Source organism: Capsicum annuum, chromosome 1 (genome assembly GCF_002878395.1).
Source record: "Capsicum annuum cultivar UCD-10X-F1 chromosome 1, UCD10Xv1.1, whole genome shotgun sequence".
Classification (NCBI taxonomy): Eukaryota; Viridiplantae; Streptophyta; class Magnoliopsida; order Solanales; family Solanaceae; genus Capsicum; species Capsicum annuum.
In genome coordinates, this window is record NC_061111.1 from 13,026,897 (window position 1) to 13,043,102 (window position 16,206).

At 33.5% G+C, this 16,206-nt stretch overlaps 2 protein-coding genes across 10 annotated transcripts; one reads left to right on the forward strand and one right to left on the reverse strand.

The window, feature by feature from the left end:
- Nucleotides 1-465: 465 nt before the first annotated feature.
- LOC107868552 ((S)-ureidoglycine aminohydrolase) lies at nt 466-8,368 on the forward strand. Its single transcript, XM_016715247.2, has 13 exons — nt 466-736; nt 836-961; nt 4,384-4,471; nt 4,554-4,630; nt 5,374-5,413; nt 5,593-5,659; nt 5,981-6,066; nt 6,234-6,315; nt 6,493-6,549; nt 6,862-6,900; nt 7,170-7,240; nt 7,915-7,968; nt 8,045-8,368. Exons 1-13 carry the CDS (start codon nt 679-681, stop codon nt 8,112-8,114), a joined length of 915 nt encoding a protein of 304 aa, XP_016570733.1. The 5' UTR covers nt 466-678; the 3' UTR covers nt 8,115-8,368.
- A 414-nt stretch (nt 8,369-8,782) lies between these two features.
- Nucleotides 8,783-12,240, reverse strand: LOC107868535 (deoxyhypusine hydroxylase-B). Of its 9 annotated transcripts, none has more exons than XM_047394110.1 (5): nt 12,032-12,174; nt 11,448-11,500; nt 11,296-11,365; nt 11,016-11,205; nt 8,783-10,271 (listed from the first exon to the last, which is right to left on the reverse strand). In XM_047394110.1, the coding sequence occupies exon 5, from the start codon at nt 10,078-10,080 to the stop codon at nt 9,070-9,072; it is 1,011 nt and encodes a 336-aa protein (XP_047250066.1). In that variant the 5' UTR covers nt 10,081-10,271; nt 11,016-11,205; nt 11,296-11,365; nt 11,448-11,500; nt 12,032-12,174; the 3' UTR covers nt 8,783-9,069. The 9 variants fall into 9 exon arrangements, 8 of the variants coding, with proteins under 8 accessions (XP_047250066.1, XP_047250069.1, XP_047250060.1 ...); XM_047394113.1 differs by lacking the exon at nt 12,032-12,174 and adding an exon at nt 11,581-11,985 and having other exon boundaries at nt 11,155-11,205; XM_047394104.1 differs by having other exon boundaries at nt 11,016-11,365.
- Between the last annotated feature and the right edge of the window lie 3,966 nt (nt 12,241-16,206).

Below are 16,206 nucleotides of genomic sequence, written 5' to 3' on the forward strand. Positions count from 1 at the left end.
TGTAAGTAAAAGTGTCAAACCAATATAGTACAAGGTTCATCAAACCATTTTACCTTATATAAAATATCCAACTTTTATATAAGTAAATTTAAACTATTCAAATTTATACTGTTTGTCTTAAAATTAGTTTCAATTTATATATAGTAATTATGATCTTTATTGATCGTACTAAACGATCCAAAAAGTTACAAGTTACTTTCTTCATTTAAAAATGAACGATATATTTTGATTTGATATGGAGTTTAAGAAATAAGAAAATTTTTGAATTTTGTAGTCTTAAATTAAAATTGTGTCAATTTTTTAAAATATTTTTTAATCTTATGGCTCTTTAAAATATTACGTGAAAAGTTAAAATTAAAATATTATTAAAAAAATATATATATACTCCATATTTTTTTTTATACGAAGGAAGTAAGGGCTCCTTTTATATTTTAGGAGACTCAAAAGAAACAAAAAAAAAAATTGAAAACAAAGGGATCACGTGTGGCTTGTAAGATTCGGTGTATTCCCAAAAAAGATTGGAACTTTTTGGAGTATGCAGCAGCTCATTCATTCATCTTCACACACACACACACACACACACACACACACACCCACACACTTACACCAGAACCAACCAAAATCCTAATACAATCACTAAGAACCCCCTCACAATCTGGAGACTCGTTGAATATCAAGATGCAATCTTTTTCACCATTTTCCTACCTTTCTTTCCTTTTTATATTAACAACTTTGAGTAAATCCCATTTTTCACTTTTTGTTTTGGTGATTAATAACGTTGAGTGTTGTTTGTGTATTGTTGCTTATGTTTCTTTGTATGTTGATGTTCTTTCAGGTTTTGTGAAAACGCAAGATGGGTTTTGCTCTGCACCATCATCATCAATTCTTGATGCTGATTCCAACTCTCAGCCACTTTACTGGAAAGTTAGTAACCCCACACTTTCCCCTTCTCATCTTCAAGGTCAGTGTGCCTTGTTTGTATTGCTACATATATAGTATTGGCAACTTCTTTCGATTTCTGTTATTATTTGTGTTTCTTGTACTTCCACTGGCGTTTTGTTTTGTTGTAGTATTGTTCTGTTACTATTTGTTTTTTCTTGTACTTCTGATGATCTATCAGAAATAGCCTCTCTAAGCTTTGCATGCACTCTACCCTCCCCAGACCCCATTTTGGGACTACACTGGGTATGTTGTTGTTATTATATATAGAATTGGAAACAAAAGAAAAGTGAATTCATCAAGTTCATTTCTTTTGGTTGTTGAGAATTCATCAAGTTCATGTCTTTTAACCATAGCGCTTCTTGAAATATTGTTCTTTCATACTAGTAGACATAGTGTTTCTCTGGGAGTCTCATGTTATTCTATTTCTGTTACTATTTAATGTTTCATGCACTTCGATTATCCTATTATTTCGTTGTAGTGATGGTTCCTTTTTAGCTTGCTTTATCATGCTTTCTTTAGCATTTTGTCTTGACTTTTTCACTCACGTTGTTTTTTCAAATCAAACTGCTTTGTAATGCTTTCTCTTGAGCTGAGGGTTTGTCCGAAACAACTTCTCTACCTCCCAAGGTTGGGTTAAGGCGTATACACTACCCTCCCCAGACTCTACTTGTGGGACTACATTGGGTATGTTGTTGTTGTTGCTTGATATATTGGATAAGTGCTTATTTCTTATATACACTGAATAATATCTAGTCATGTAAAAGCTGATTACATGTAACTTATATTAGAGTAATGTGAAGCTTATTTATGAAGTTCATGTCTTGTAACCATAGCATTTCTTGAAATACTGGATATGTGTTATATACGATGAACAATATCAAGTTACTTACTGCCCCCCGGGCATTGGTTTAGTGGTAAGAACAATTCTTATACGCTCTACAGTATCAAGTTACTTACTTCCCCAAGGCGTTGTTCTAGTGATAAGAATGCAACTTGTGATGTGTAGGTTAGGCGCACTTCATGGGTTCAAACCCCGCTGCACAAAAAACATGTTATTTAAATGGAGAAGCGTAGACGAGCGAGCTAATTGTGCACTGATTTTCGAATCATTTGCCACTGGTCCTAGGAATTATCAATTATTATTATTATTCTTTTTTAAAAAAGAACAATATCAAGTTACTTCAAATTAGATTACAGGTAAATTAAATTAGACCATTGTGAAGGTTTTTATATTGCCAATGACATAACTTCTTGAGAAATTGTCAACGTATATAATTTATTTGCTAATGGTGTGCCAAAGAGGTTGTTGGATGCTATTTAATCTGCTTTTGATTGTGACCATGCTGTTCTATTCTCTTAGCAACCACAAAAATATCGGGTGTCTTTTTGTTTGGGATATTGTTGCGTCCAAGCGCACACGCAAGTGTACGTGGTCTCACCAAGTAGTAAAGTGGCCTTCAAGAAAGCCGAATATCGATCCTACAGGGACTTGTGTTAAACAACTATCCAATTCTAGTTTAACGATTGAGAAAAAGTAAACAAGAAGGTTTTAGAATTGTAAACTAAAAAGAAACTAAACTAATGCGGAAAAGTAATGACTTAGGACAATCAATGGGTAAGAGCCTAGGGTTAAGGCTTACAAACAATCATACTACGTTATTGAACTTTATTCGTTAGATTGCTTATCTTGGTTGTTGATTCGTAGGGTTAATCACATGATATTGGTCTCCCGACCTCTAATCGTTTACCTAACTTGGACATTACAACTACATCATTGAGCGGGGATGTAATAATCCAATTAAGTGTATTAAGCTATCATCCTACGTGTGAATCAAGTAAGGCTTCTAAGTACATCCCTGTCCTAGATGCTAATTTAAATTCCTTATTTCTTAAAAGAATAAGAACCATACTTTGTTCATCCCCATGTTCTATCTCCCTATTCCCTCTCCCGAGTTCACAAGGTCGACAATTGATATATTTTCCTGGTGATCAATCCATCAAATAGTTAAATCAAAGATGAACACACAACCAATAATGATAAGCAAAATTAAACGAACTTAATTCAAAACGAAAGTATTCATGACCTTGGCCTTAATCCCGGAAAGGGAGTTTAGCCTTTAACGAAAATATTCATCATCCAATTTCTTGGATTGATGATACAAACCATGAAAGAAACTAAAGTTAAGATAATAAAATCCTAAAGAACGTGTAAAGCAGCCTCCAATTGTCCAATAACGTCCAAATGTGTGTAAAAACGTGACACAACATGTGTATATATAGTTAGCCAAGCCTTAGCCTTGTAGGAGTTGGATTTGAAGTTGAAATTGAGCCCAGGAGTAGAGTAGGAGTAGAGTGGGCGCCGCGGGCACCGTTGCACCACTCTGAAGGGGGCTCCGAGGGCTCCATTGCCGAAATAGAGCCCGCGTCGCGGGTAAATCGTAGGGATACACTGTTTTGGGTGCCTTCTGAATCTTTTGGTGTGTCGCACGGGCCTAGAGGCCTTTCCACGCTCCCTCACTCACCCAAGACATTTCAGGTGTCCAAATCTGCGTCAAGTTGCGTATTGTGCTTCCGTTTACATTCCAAGCCTTTTTGAGTTGTTTCCACTTGATTTGAAGCTTGTATATCCTTCATATATCATCATAATCCATTCACCAAGCATCCTATAGCATTAAACACAACAATTTAGGGCTCAAAACAACACAACATCCAAGACGGTGAACTAGAAACATGAGCTAAGCATAGACTTCATTCACTTTGATCTTAAACTTATTGTTTTGACTCTTGTCTTGATCCAATTGACCCTTAACATTATAACTAAGTTGTTTCACATATAAATACACAATAACCTTAGGAACTCATTAAACACGTTAGAACCCAACACGATGGACTAGACAAACACCTAGCTCAAGCTAGTTACACTAGTTTTCTCGGTTGACTTCTAAATGATCAATTTGAATCAAAACTCGTGTGAAAACACCATTAAACATTGTAAACATATACATGGACACTTATATGCACGTTTATATCATTATTCATACGTTAATAATGAAAATAGTAATTCATTATTCTTAACAATAGGTCTTGGAGACTTTTTAGTTCATCATGCTATTGCTCTTGGTTTACATACAACTACATTGATCTTAGTAAAAGGTGCTTTAGATGCACGTGGTTCCAAGTTAATGCCAGATAAAAAGGATTTCGGTTATAGTTTTCCGTGCAATGTCCCAGGACGAGGTGCACATGAATCATCCTCAAACAAGGCTAAATAGGCTAGAATAGTAATGCTAGAATGCATAAATACACCCAACATCATCAGATGTCTCTTAGAAATTATTTACAGTGGTGCTCTTGCAAATGTTATCGTGACAATGATGATGTAGATGAAATTGAATTTGATCTATTGAATTAGTTATTTATTTATTCTTTGTTTTCTTGCAGACTTGCCGGGTTTTACTCGTAGTGTGTATAAGAGGGATCATGCTTTTATTACTCCTGAAAGTCAAGTGTTTAGCCCTCTACCTGATTGGTATGACCAACCAACCACTTGCACTATCTGGTTGTTAGACTGATAAATTCTAGTTGATTGCTCATCTAGATCAATGTGTCAGGAAAAATACTTTGGGAGCCTATCTAATCACACCAGCAATTGGCTCGCATTTCGTCATGTACTTGGCAAAGATGCAAGGTGTCTTCTTGAGTTCTCCAATGTTGCTGCGACATTTTTCAGAATGATTGATGAACTTTTCATTTTAATCTTCCATTTAAGCTTTCATGTATACAGTATATATGTTATTTAGTGGTTAGATTAAGTCCATAAGAGTCTACAAGGATGGTCTGTGCACTCCTGTCCTCCAGTAGCGGAACTAGGAATCCTAAAGAGGGGATTAAAAACTAATGCAAGATTTCCGCACCTAGGTTTTATAGTTATCATCTAAAGAAAATGTTCAACCTCCTTTACCACTACATTTTAAGCTTTCCTTATGTCAAGGGAGTCAATACTTAATATATATAGCACAAAAGAAATTGTTTACAATACCCCTTTCATTGAACTTAGCTCCGCCGCTGCTATTCTCCTAATTTAAGAGAAGTGACATTTAAAAGAAAAGGGAAAAAAGTATGCAGAGGAAGTGCTATGATGATCAAAACAAGGGCCTCTAAAGTGCGGCCCCTGCCTCTACTTGAATGCTACCAATATATCAGTATCCTTGGTTTGGTGCCAGGAGTATAATAAGTCAATTTGTACCCTCTATTATTTCCTTTTTAAACTAACAAGAGTGCGAAGAATCTATAGGCACATCATGCTACAAACAGTAGTTTCTATCCTGAGCCAATACCAAAAGATGTTAGCAATGCAAATACACATGGTGCATTCTGTAAGCGCTCTATGAATGTTTGGTAGTAATTGTTTCCAATTTTTCCTTCTTGCAGAAAATTCAAAATCAGGACTACCTCCTAGAGATGTTGAAAGGTGGGAAGATATTATTTCTTTTTCAATTTCTTGGCGTAGACTATATCGAAATTGATGCAGCTTTATTCAATTACAGCCTTGTGTGCAATATTTTTCTAATTACTCTATTGTTTCTACAACCACAACGAAACAAAAAGTTTTATTATTTCCACTAGTTTTTCTAACTCCTGCAAAATCAGGTTCATATTTGTGGTCCAGGGAATTGTGGTGCTCACCAACATATCCGGGAATGCCCACAAACTGACAGTACGCCAGCTATACTTTTAGCCTACCATTTCTTTTATAACTGTAAGGAAGTTTGTGAAGCTGCTTCTTTGCTTAACTGCTATAATGCCAAGCAACCATTATTTTTGTGTACAAGGAAAAGATTCTACTTGCCTTTTTTCTATTTGTGGCAGTAGATATTGGTTTGTTGCCCAAAGTTGCTTTAAGATTTTAGGTTGTTACTCAGATTCTTTTGAAACTTTATTATTTTATCTCTCCTTGACATTTCTGAATCAATAAGAAGATCCACCTGCCTCTTTCTTCCTGAGACATCTCGAATGACACCTATAATTTCAAATGCAGGTTGATTCCTATGCTTATCTGCCTCCCAATTTGGATCACACAGTCGAAACTGATGCAGCTGCTACTCTTGTTGTATTTGAAAGGAGGTTAGTCTTTTATTTCATGGTACCTCATGTTCGTATCATTATGTACACTGTAATTGACTTGTGGTATCATAACAGCATGCATTCTTTTTCCAACATCCCACTTTGATTACCAGGTTCCAGATTTCTTGTCTATTTAAATTTTAAATGCTCAAAGTCTTTTGTTTTAGGTATTCTGGATTGGAAGGTCATGTTGCTGAACTAATTGTTGGTTCAACAGACAAGCAACCCCTTCTTGAAACTCCTGGCGAGGTACTTTTTTTCGTTCTCTACTATTTAGAGTACAAAATGATTCCCTTGCTTGAACTATATTATTCTGTTTCTTTTTAGAGAAAGGAAGTTTCCTTTTCCTTATTTTTTAGAGCTTTGGTTTTAATATAACATAGAATACAATAACATCCTTTCTATTTCCATTTTCTTTGGTGCCAGATTTTTGAGCTAAGGAAGCTTCTTCCAACGTCCTTAGCTTATGATTTCAATATACATGTGAGTTCTGCCACTCGTCCATGGCTATCTTTCTGTATCTAATTTAGTCTGCTCTGGATATCTTTAACTCTGATATATGAGCTTGCTTAGAGTTAGTAGAATTAACTAATATAAACTTCTGCAAATGAAATGAAATTTTTTCTTAAATGTCAATGAGGTTCCTTGAAGCTGGCTGAAATTGTATACAAAGTAATTTTCGGAGGCAAACTTATATATACCGAACTAAATTAGTCTCACTTGGATCTTCTGTGTTTTCCTAATTACGTTGTTTTCTTTTATTTTCCGTGACATGTTTCTTTCTGTCTGCGGAAGATCATGGATTTTCAACCTGGAGAATTCCTCAATGTCAAGGTATGCCTTTCCACTAGAATTGCTTCTGTTCTTTTCTTGTTCTCCTAGTTCTGTCGTATTAGAGATCACCAAGGGCTTGATCTGTGTACAAAGAAGGACATAGGAAGTTTTTTCAGATGTCCTGTAGAATATTTAACAATATTCGGCAGAATTAGTTCATTAGTTTAGATGATTAACTGGCATCTGCTTGTTCTTCACAATATACTTGAGAACTGTTTTGTTTTTCACCTGCAATTGCTTCAAGTTGTGTATTACTGGCTTGCTTGCAGGAAGTTCATTATAACCAGCATGGTTTGCTTCTGTTGGAGGGGCAAGGCATTTATCGACTAAGTGATAGCTGGTATGAATCAAGCTCTACATATTGAGCTGGATTTGATATTATGTCCAGGAATCATTTACTTGTGTGCCTTGCACTATGGCTCGTAGAAGATACAATGCATTGACAAAAAGTTATTTCTTTAACAACAGAAGTTCGTGAGTAAAGGTGGGAAGTGATCGGTATAGTGCGGTCAGTTGAACTTTTTAGATGTCTAATCATGACATCTTTACAATTTACAGTGTCTTTGAGTGCTATCGTTGGGCCATCAACGTTTGGTAGTTTGAATGTGAAACCTAAGATCTGTAGATGATTGAAAATTTTGTTTCCCTTGAGATACGAACCTCAACATATAGCACCTGCACCCTCTTAGTCTGCTGCTATTTACTCAGGCAAGCAAAGACTCTACATGAGATGTCCAAATAAACACCCCTTTCCATGCTAACATATCTCGTTCTCTTCATTTTTCACGGTGTAGAACTCCTTCCTGCCTATAAGATCCATGAGCTAGTCACTGTTTGCCACGATTCGTCAAAGACTTTGATCTTACAGTCCTTGAAGCCATTTCTATGGACAGATCTCTGAATTATTTTTAAAATGAAAATAATGGAAGAATACTTACTCTCCACTTGATCTGGAATAGATTGTTTACTTCTAAAACGATGTTCTAACATTCTACCATTTTCTTTGGATTATAGGTATCCAATTCAAGCTGGTGATGCTATTTGGATGGCACCATTTGTGCCTCAGTGGTAAGTGAGAGTTGCGGGATCTTTGTACTGCAAGTATGTAAGTATATCTTTGTGATATCTTTGCTCTTTCTTTCAGGTATGCTGCTCTGGGCAAGACGCGTTCACGCTACTTGTTATATAAAGATGTTAATAGGAATCCACTGTAGTGACATTCAACTTCTCCTAGCATTGTTCAAACGCATGATTTCAACAATGCTGAGCATTGTCTCCTTTTCTCCTTTGAGCCCAACACACATCTTTTACGCGGCATGAATTGAATCATTTGATGGCATTTTATGAATGCTTAGTAGAAAGCAATCATCTGCCATTGTTAGCTTTTTCAGAATGAGGAGGAAAGAAATAACTTCAAGCATTGCCTGATATGTCATCTTAGTATGAGAAGGGCAATTTCAGAATGATATATCCACCTTTTTTTTTTTTTTTTTTTTTTTAATTTCCATATCAGATGCTCCCGCCGTTGTGTGTTCTGGTCCAGAATACAAGAGTCAAACTAACTAATATTCAGTGTGAAATTTGGACACAGAATCTTTCAATATTTTTGAAGTACAATTCACACTTACAAACTCCATAAGTAGTATTATAAGTCACAATAGTTAACAATTCAAAGTGTTTGAAAAGATTGTGATCAAAGAAAGCATTCGTCGACTCTCCAAATAGTAACAAACTCACATAAATTGAAACAGAGGGAGTAGCAGTAAGGCCAATATGCTTCCCGAATAGGAGCATTCAACCCCCATAAAATACAACAAATCAACCAAGGATAGAACATAAAGAGGGAGAAACGAGTATAACTTCAAGCATCAAAAACAAAACGTTAGCAGCTTAATTGGTCTAATTCCTTATTACTTGATTCATGGTTGACGTATAATGAAGCCACAAAGTTGCTCAAGTTTAGTGATATAATATTTATTTAGTATCACAACATGACCTTTAGTACTCCAGAAATGATCTTATGATTAACTTAGTTATGTAATCCAACCAAATATTCTGAAGTATCAAACGAGGTACAACTGGATCAACCATAATTGCACAGGCAACTGAAATGTCTCCAGAAACCAGCTGATATGACGAGCATTTAAGTGTTGTAGCCAGACATTCTTCCTACGAGACCTGCTCGACATGAGGCATCTGCATGAAGAGAAACTCAAAGGATTTCCCTGATTTCTCAAACTCAAGCATGCTAAGAGCAACTTCACAACTTTGTGAGACAATAGGCTCGGGATCCTTGGCAAAATCCACAAGAAGAGCAAGACATTCAGCATCTGCTATAGAACCAAGAGCTTCGGCTGCTTCATGTCTAACCATTGGATGCTCATTGACATCTTTAAGAGTCATAGACAGGGCATCTGAAGCCCTTTTGTTCTGCAATTGACCCAATACATAAGCAACCTCATGCCTTAGTAGAGCACTCTTTGAACCTAGAGATTGAATAATGGCAGAAATAGCTTCTTCTCCTCCATTGTTTCTTAGAGCAAAAAGAGCAGCATAGCGTTCATACATGCCGTTTTCTTCACTCAAAAGAACTTTCCTCAAGTTCTCAACAGAGGAATAAGAAGCAGGAGCAGCAGGGTCCACTGACAGGAAGGGTGACGGTGCCATTGATGAGGAGCCATCATCAGTTCCTACATTCTTCAGCTCTTTGATCCGACTAAGAGCCAGTTCACATGTCTCTCGGACCTCTTGGGCTGGATCTGAAGCCAGACTTCTTTCTAGAAGTGAAACATTACTTTCTAAGCCAATAGCACCAAGTGCTTCTGCAGCCTCATGCCGAACAATTGGATGCAAGGAGAAATCAAATAGAACTTCTTCTAGAGCAGGAATGGCATCAGCATCTTGCATTTGACCCAATGCAAATGCAGCCTCATGTGCCAAGAGATTTGAGGGGTCCCTTGTTGCATTGATAAGGGCATTTCGTGGGCCTGATCCCCGAAGGTTCCTTAGAGAGAAAAGAGCTCTGAAGCGCTCTGAAATCGGCTGGTCTTGGTCCAGCAATCTGTCACATAGAAACTTCTCCATCTCCGGCGAGACTTTGAATGAATTTTTTGAAAGATCATCTTGGTCCTCCACTCCAACTACATTTCCATTCTCACCAACTCTCACCTCCATGTACATGGCTAAACCGGAGTCTGAATTCAGTGTCAGAGAACTTCACCAGAATAATCTTGGCACTCGACCAAACTTTTGACAAGTCCCCTTCGAGAGATTTATGCACAGGCGCAGGGAAGTGATATTACTAAACTAAATTTAGATCATGAAACAATATCTTTATTACTCTGATGCCAAAATTAACATGATCTTGATCCCTGCAATTGAAAAGATGTATTTAGATATAATGGAACTATGATGTTGCATCTGTTGCACAATTAGGCCTGTGTATCTTTTCTGTTCCTTTCGTTCTTGATATGAAGAATGGATAGATATGAGCATAGAAGAGCAAACATTTTATAGAAGTGAAAGCAAAAAAGGAATCCTACTTCACAATAGTTTTAATTACTTGGACTATGACGAATAAGTATTACTGTAATAGGATAAGGAATGTATTCCGCAGACTGTTTCAATGCAATAATCAGCTGAAAATTATGGCTCAACCTTATCAATCAGGTATCAAGTCACCCACTTAAAGACACCTAGACTGATATACTCCAACAACGTACCCAAGATAATCCAACAAAACCATTTTTGATAGACCCTTGGCTCAAGATCAGTAGTCCAAAGCAGCCCAGAAAAAGAACAGAAGTACAAGAAATAGCAAATAGTAACAAAAATAGCAGATAGTAACACAACAGTAACTATATTAAAATGATAAACTACAACTAGACTGATACTAATGAAACAAATTATTATTATAAACAAACATGAAATCTGTCTGACTACTCTCTCCAGTCCCAAAGTCATCCCTTCTGTACCTTGCTTAATTAAGTATACGTTCTCTCCCTCTCTCTTTTTCATAAGTCAGTCCAGGTTCTCTATCCATTCTTTATCCTCCAAAACAGAGTATCAACAGAACAAAAATACTGTTTTAAGAGAAAAACCAATCTCTGCAGTACCACATAAGATTGAGATTCTGGTTAGTCATCAAATTTTTATTCTTCCCACAGGTCTTCAATCATCTGAAACCACAAATATCTGGACACAGTGTATCCAGCTCGGTCCTATTTAAACAAATCAAGTTAATTGACCAATCACCTCTTCAGCCAGTTGCATATCTAGGAGCCAATTTTGAATGTTTCTCCCATCCTAACAACAACAACAACAACAACACATACCCGTGAAATCCCACAAGTGTGGTCTATGGAAGGGTAAAGTGTACACAAACCTTTCCACTACCTTGTCGAAGTAGAGAGGCTGTTTCCAGAGGACCTTCGGCTTGCTCGAGTACACCAAGTTCTCCTACTTCCTAACAGCAACAACAACAACAACATACCTAGTGAAATCCCACAAGTGACGTCTATGGAAGGGTTAAGTATACAAAGACCTACCACTAATGTTTCCAACCTTCGGCTCGCTCGAGTACACCAAGTTCTCCTACTTCCTACCAACAACAACAACAAGATACCTAGTGAAATCCCACAAGTGAGGTCTATGGAAGGGTAAAGTGTACACAGACCTTACCACTACTGTTTCCAGAGGACCTTCGGCTCGCTCGAGTTCACCAATTTCTCCTACTCCCTAACAACACATCCCAAGTGAAACCTCACAAGTGAGGTCTATGGAAGGGTAAAGTGTACACAGACCTTACCACTACCTCGTCGAAGTAGAGAGGCTGTTTCCAGAGGACCTTGGCTCGACTGCACCAATTTCTCCTACTGATTAAGATACTCATATTTGCAGTTGAAAAATTCTCACATTTTTGGCAGTAGAATAACCATAAGAATCAATTAATCTATATTAAATTTTACTTTCTGTTATACAGAATCAACTAATCTATATTAAATTTTACTTTCTGTTATACCAAATGGAAGGACACAAATCTCATTCAGAAAAATAACGCATCAAATAGTAAAATTGCTGTAAATGATCAAACATGTCCAGAAAAATGAAACGATTACTTGTCACAACTCACAGCTCAATCGGAGATATTGAAGTCGCCGGATTCGAGCAGATCGCTCGCCGGAGTAGCTGCCAGAAACAACGATGGCCTTGGCTGCTGCGCCTCCGTTTAGGAATTTTGGAATTAAAATTTAGGGATTTGGATATGGAATTTCGGGTTGGGGCTTGGTAGTTGGACTTCGGTTTTGGGCTTGAGCAGTTGGGCTTGGACACTCAAACAGCATCCACTCTTTCTAAATATTTTGATTTGTATTGTTAACGATTGTGACTATATACATATTTTACTTAGTAATTCTTTTTTGTGTCCATATTTGTGTCGCTTTTTCTCAAACTATTTGACAGGTATCAATTAAGTCGAGGGTATATTGAAAATAGTCCATCTATCTCTACGAAGTAGCATAAGATTTGTATACATTGTATACTTTTCAGACCCTGCTTGTAGATAAAATTAGATGTTATTGTTGTTTCAAATAATATAAAGTTTATTTCCAAAAAAGTTAAAGATCGTATGTCTGAATTCATACCAAATATTAGTTAATTTTAGCCTCGTATTCAGAATCAAGTCAAAATAATTGAAACATTGGAAGTATATTAGTCATTTATAAGTACGTATTTCATCTTCTTTAAGTATGTTTATTTGGTGAGACTGTAAAATAATAGATAAACATTTTACTTGATGTGCTCAATTTTATACAATGCAACTAAGCTATCATTTGATCATAAACTTTAGGTCCTATTTAAAATTTATCTTCAATCATCTATTTGGACATAAAAGTTTGATCATATTCTTCTCAAACTAGTTTTTGGAAGAATCTCATTTCTACTCATAAAACCTCATATTTTCTTTTAAGTAAAATGCTGCTATAGCACAACCTCGAGTTCCACAAATTACCACTACAAAGATTCAAATTTTCAAACTTCAAGTTTCATGTTCAAAATCTATAGCTAAACTGAATGCTAAAAACTTATTCCTACATTCTATATTAGTTGATCATTTTTCTTTTTAAACATATCAGGAAATCATAAATAAAAAGAAAATTTAAAAATCTTCTTGAGAAACTTTACAAACACATGTCAATAATACTTTCAAAAAGTATTAACTCCAAAGGGTAATATGATAAAAATTTTATTAATATTTTCTTGATTTGCTAAGGTAGACAATTAATATGATACAATTATTTTTAATAAGATTGACCAACTAATGTTAAACGAAGGGAGTACCACACATGGTACTATTGACTACTATATACTATTAGTAGGAGCACTAATTTTAATACTCTCTCCTGCCCACTTTACTCATTACCATTGTTAAAATAGATGGTCCAAAATAGTTGTTAATTTAGAAAATCAATATATACTGGAGTAAACTTTTCTATTTTGTCTAAGTGAAGAGCACATACACATATTTAACTATTGAGATTGTTTATATTAACTCTCTCTTTATTTATTGAAGAGTGATTGAAAAAATAATATTATTGAAAAAAGATTGTCATTTTAAATGATTAAAGATAATAAATAAAGATATAATAATCAAAACATATTTTTTAAGATATATATAATTCAAAAATGTTACAAGTAAAGTTGTCCGAAGGAAGTACATAAATAAATAATTCACTTTCTAATTAGCAACCAAACGACTCTTTAAAACGTTATTGTCCTTAATCTTCAGAAGAATTATAAACAATGTAATAGGACTATATATAAATGCAAAAGAACTATTTTCTATTTTATACTATGAGTATATTCTTTCTACAAAACATTCTTCAAAAACTTTCTCTCAAAAATTGTCCAATTGGCTCCATGAAGTTTCAAAAGCCAAAATAACAAGTTAGTTTTCCTTCCTCTCTAATGTCTTCTACTCATTAATATAGGGCTTGATGAGATTTTTAATTTTTTTTGAGAATTATTATGCGAAGTTTTGGAATCAATTCAATATACTATGAATATATTCTAAATATAAAACAATATAATATGGTACGTATAAATATGATTTCACTTTTCATGACGTAATATTTGGTGGCATCTTTAGAGATAGCTTTAGTTCAAATATTATATTTTGTATTAAAAGATTTATTAAATATATATGTTAAAAATACAAATTTAGAATTCAATTACAAATATTTAACGTCCCTATCCTAAAGTTTAGAATCTATAAAAGTTCACTTATTGATCGAAGGCATAAAGATACAACTGGATATCCTTTCGTATCTTTTTTTTTCGAGAAATAAAAAATATTGTGCAACCATTTAGAGTTTAGACAATATTTGAGTTAATTAACTGGTGGTTCTCATTTAACGTATGCTAGTCAAGTGATTTTATTTTGAAATATATAGTATATCGTGACAACAGATTTACTTGGTGTAAATATTAATTAGAGGGTAAATATTTATTTGTACTCAATATTTATATTAAACTAATAATATCATGACATTTTTCTTTTGTATACTCTTCTATCACCGTATTATAGTTAACTAATACGGATTTCAGCTCATGTGTTACTTAATTAACTACAATAAAACATACCAATTAATTTGATGTAATACTGATAAATTATTTAACCTTAGTTGAAATAGTCACCTTTAAAAAGGCCAATTATCCCATTTTCTTACAATTTGAATTCTAAATTTCTTATATGTAAAAATAATGACATAAACTTTAAAAAAATTCTAAAAGACATATAGTAATATTGTTTTTAGTAGAATATTAAGTGTCATTTTCTTAATTAAATCTCTGGAAGAAGACAAATTTCTAGATTTGGTTTCAAGATTTGTCTAATTTGTACTGTTTCATGGATCATGCAATCATAATGATAATGCTTAATCAACTAATTTCTGTCCTTTAATTAATTATATATTACATATTTTTTTCTAAATTTCTGTCCTTTAATTAATTATATATTACATATTTTTTCTTTTCTATTATATAAAAGAGGTGGTTTCGACCACCTCTCCTGCAATTACCAAAAAATCCTCCATTTAATACCTCAATATATAATAATTTCATTATTTATCATAATGGTTCAAATATTTAATATATTCTATTAATTTATATTAATTAACTATAACTACATATTGGAAGTAAATTTTTTTATTTATTTAATTGTCTATCATGTTCAAAACTAATTTGTTACCACGAATCACAATAATTAATAACTTAAAATATTTAAAAGACATATAGAAATTTTATTGACTCTCATTATTTTAGCAATGCCACATAAATTGGGATAAAAGAAAAAATACTGCAAATCATAATAATTAAAAACTTAAAATATTTAGAAGATATATAAAAATTTTTAGGTGATTCTCAAAATTGTATCGAAGCCACATAAATTGGGACACAAGGAGTAAATATATTATTTGATAATTACGTAAAAATTATTATAAATAATAATAATAATTAACAAGTTAAAATACTTTTTTAAAAATAGATAAAAGTTCTATTCAACTCTCAAAATTTTATCGGTGCACCATAAATCATGATAAAATAAAAAATTATCTTAATTAATTGCAACTAAATATTTAAAGTAAATCAATTTTATTATTTTAATTAACTTTTATATAGAAAATTAATATTTTTATTTATTTATTTATTTTAGTAAATTTTAATTTTTTTCTATTAAATAGAAGAGGTGGTTTCGACAACCTCTCCTGCAATTACCAAAAACCCCCTCCACTTCTACTTAATTATATACCATGCCCCAATATATAATAATGTCATTATTTCATAATAATGGTTTAAATATTTAATATATTCTATTAATTTATATTAATTAACTATAATTACATATTGGAAGTAATTTTTTTATTTATTTAATTGGCTATCATGTTCAAAACTAATTTGTTACCACGAATCACAATAATTAATAACTTAAAATATTTAAAAGACATATAGAAATTTTATTGACTCTCATTATTTTAGCAATGCCACATAAATTGAGATAAAACAAAAAGTACTGCAAATCATAATAATTAACAACTTAAAATATTTAAAAGATATATAAAAATTTTAGTTGATTCTCAAAATTGTATCGAAACCACATAAATCGAGACACAAGAAGTAAATATATTATTTGATAATTACATAAAAATTATTATAATTCACAATAATTAACAAGTTAAATACTTTTTTTAAACTTAACTTTAAATTTTTAAAGTACAAAATTAATAAATTTAATTTAATAAAATAAAT